The sequence below is a fragment of the Pygoscelis adeliae genome, unplaced genomic scaffold (genome assembly GCF_000699105.1).
Source record: "Pygoscelis adeliae isolate BGI_AS28 unplaced genomic scaffold, ASM69910v1 Scaffold289, whole genome shotgun sequence".
In the NCBI taxonomy this organism is placed as follows: Eukaryota; Metazoa; Chordata; class Aves; order Sphenisciformes; family Spheniscidae; genus Pygoscelis; species Pygoscelis adeliae.
Window position 1 is genome coordinate 177,531 of NW_008825499.1, and position 3,622 is coordinate 181,152.

Consider the following 3,622-nt stretch of genomic DNA (forward strand, 5'->3'; position numbering starts at 1 on the left):
ATTTGGAAGGACCTCGACAGGCTGGAGAAATGGGCTGACAGGAACCTTATGCATTTCAGCAAACGTAAGTGCAAACCCCATGCACCAGTATATGCTGGGGGCCAACTGGTTGGAAAGCAGCTTTGCAGAGAAGCAGCTTGGTAGAAACCAAGCTGAACACATTCCAGCAATATGTCCTTGTAGCAAAGAAGGCCAGACACATCCTGGGCTGCATTGGGAATAGCACTGCCAGCAGGCCAAAGGAGGTACTACTCAGCTCTGGTGAGACCACATCTGAAGTGCTGCGTCCTGGGCTCCCCAGTATGAGAGAGACCTGGACATACAAGGAAGCTCAGCAAAGGGCAATTAAGATGATTAACAGACTGGAGCATCTGTCATACAAGGTGAGACTGAGCAAGCTGTGTTTGTTTAGCCTTAAGAAGAGAAGGCTCAGTGGGATCTTATCAATCCTGTGTATAAATACCTGATAGCTCCTTCTTCTTTATACCCTCACATAATCTCCTCAGTGGTGTCCAGTGAACAGACAAGAGGCAGAGGGCACAAATTGAAAGACAAGTACTTCCATCTGAACATAAAGAAAAAAATGCCCCCTGCTTTTTTGGGTTGGTTGGTTTGTTTGTTTTTTAAACTGTGAGGGCAATTGAATATTGCAAGAGGTAGCCCAGAGGCGCTGTGGAGTCTCCATCCTTCCATATACTCAAAATCTGACTGGACACAATCCTGGAGCAACTTGCTCCAGCAGACTCTGCTTCGAGCAGGTGAGTTGGATTAAACACTCCAGAGGTGCCTTCCAACCTCAACTATTCTACGATTCTTTGATGCAAACCAGAACAACTCTACAAGAAAGCTGTTCATATCTATTCTGTACCTGTCCAGTCTTCATTCTAAACGACTTACACAGAAAACATTTTATTATGCATTTACACTGAATACAGTACCCTCTTCACGTTAAAAGGAATAAAGCATATCTTTTTTTTTTTTTAAAAATAGGTCTGCAAGAACTGGCATACTTAATTTGGACTGCTGACTTTGGTAAATGCTGCTTAAGTTTCTAATGAATGATAAAAAGCTGTGTTTCTGTGGAAACAGGTAATTCTGCATATAGCTACGTTTCAGACGCGTACCTGTAGTCCCCAGAAACACCCTAGATGTGAACTAATGCATTTTATCCTATTTGATCTTAAAGTTCAAAAGAACAAAAACATTATCTAGTGTAACAGCTATTATTCCTTCACTTACTTTCAAGAACGTAGTATCTTTGCAAACAACTAAATTGTCAGCTCCATTCAGTTTATCACAGAAGTTTTATTGCATGAAACTAATTCTAACATTACTGATATACTGACTGTCGTTTCAAACAATGACCTTGCACTGGTTCCAACTTTTTAAAAAGTTTGAATTTGTAAGCTTAGTTTTAATCCAACTTGCTTTCCAGTAAGCTCACACTTGAATAAATACCTCCCTAAAACAAAACTTTTTTTTTTTTGCATTTAAGATAATTATCTGAAAACTATAGAGATAAAACCGTATTAGTCATGTTCCAGATTAATTACTGTCTAAGCATAGGAAAAGCCACATCTTTATGGAATACCAGCCAAGCTTGAAATAAAATACACTTAAATACAGAAAAATGTACAGATAATAGAACTGTGTGTATTTAATTCATTAAATAAACGATTTCTTACATTTTTTGAAGAACCTGGGCCATCACAACCCCATTCGTTAAATCTTCCACGGTCTGGCATGGTGCCTCAACATTAAATGTCTGGATCTGTGGGAGAAAGGAAAAGGTTATCTTCTTTTACTTCAATGTGAAGAGATTTTCAAAAGTAAAAAAAAAAAAAAAATGCTACCAAATAGCAAATAGAACAGAGTAAGCCCTACACATTTAGTGTACGTGTTAGGAATTATGAAGCTTTAGGTTTATAGGTAATTCTGCATATACCTACATTTCAGACGCATACCTGTAGTCCCCAGAAACTACTGACAGGGCTTAGCATCTTTGTTTTCGCAAACTTGTAAACTTTACTACAAATAACAGCAGTACATTCTCCAAAAGGCAAATTTTCCACAACATTTCCTAATTTGGAAAGTCACTGGGCCTTCTGCTCTCCCATTCAAGTACTTCTGGAGAGTATATTCAAGCACACTGTCAATGAACATAAGAAACTCAGCATTTAGGAGTAACACTGATCACACAAAACTCTCACAGGCTCCCCACAACCAGAAGATCAAACGTAGAGGGACACAGATACTCCAAGCTTAACTATTCCCTACTATCAGATGGAAGAGGAGAGCACAATGCTGCTAAATCCTAACAGGTCTATGCACTACTAGTGTTCTGAATATTTCAGGGTGTTTTATTAACACAGTGACAGACAGTAAGGTCCATATAACAGCAAGCCTCTGGTCTTCAGATGGAAGCTAAGATTCAAAAAAGCTGCTCTTCTGAAGGGGAATGGCAAGGACCATAGGACTGAGCTGTTTGATGACAGAATTACTTAAGACTAAAGACGAGTTAGTTTGTAATAAATTCACCTCCACAAACTGCACACTGAACACCCTTTACTGAGACCAACCTAAGGTTAATTTTCTTAGGATGCTGTGTAATATTCTAGATTACAGAGGAGCAAGAATAATCTCTTAACAAAAAAACACCCATCAATACACATAATTTCTGTATGGCTTCTATTCATTAACTCCATTTTCCTGCATATAGCATACAGGCTATCTGAAACCCTCCCCCTACCATATCAGCAAATGTATAAATACACAAAGCAAAGCTCTTTTCTCCCTTCCTCCCTTGGTGTGGAAAAGAGCCTTTCTGCTTCAGCACAGTCTCTTCAATTGGCGTAAGGTATTTGATCATTTACTTTAAATGAACATTATTTTTAAAGGATTTGGATGAGTTCTGTGAAGATAGTTTTGATGACATGTCATTTGGAGGGTATCTGTCTAATGCTCTCTGCTATTATCCTCCTCCTAGGGGAAGCCTGGACTTACTTGTAGGAAGCACTACTTGTATGCACCAGGGATAAGAAAGCCTACAAGAAAGCTTGCAGCTTCAGGCTACATAAATGTTAGCTATATCAACCATTTTTTTCAGAATGTAATGTAATGTACAACCATTCATGCTTTAGTGGTGTTTGAAACATTAATGCTGGTCCAAGCCATTTCCCAATAAAAGTCCTTTTTTGAGGAGAAGGCTCTCAAAAAGTAAAGAGCACAATATCCAGATTCTCATAATACCTTTGGAATGTCACGTAAGCACTCTAGCAATGCCATTTAACATTAATTTGGAGAACAAGCATCTAGGTGAATGTTCCTTTCTTTCCTTTACTCTGGAAGAAAAGAAACTAGCACTCAATTAGGATAAAAACCAGCAATGATGTCCATGAAGAGCCAAAAAAATGACCTCTCGGAGCATGTTTGCTGAGCAAGTTCAACAGTGACCAACAAGGAGTCATGAATGATGTCCATGTTCCAAGAGTACAAGAACAAATTACTCTGTGGCATACAAAACAGACAGAAGTGACTTCTACGCTTCAGATTCAGTAGATTTTCCCATAGCTTGGTCTGAGCTACCCAGAAAACACAGCTCCTCACTTCTTCTCCAGAGAAT

General features: G+C 39.0%; 1 protein-coding gene across 1 annotated transcript in view; it reads right to left on the minus strand.

Annotated features, from left to right (window-relative positions):
* Window positions 1-1,778, minus strand: part of HOOK3 (hook microtubule-tethering protein 3) — a 70,023-nt gene extending 68,245 nt beyond the window's left edge. Inside the window, exon 1 of the mRNA XM_009331502.1 lies at window positions 1,686-1,778. Within this exon, the coding sequence (XP_009329777.1) occupies window positions 1,686-1,708 (23 nt within the window). The 5' untranslated portion in view covers window positions 1,709-1,778. The remainder of the gene's footprint in view (window positions 1-1,685) is intronic.
* Window positions 1,779-3,622: the final 1,844 nt, after the last annotated feature.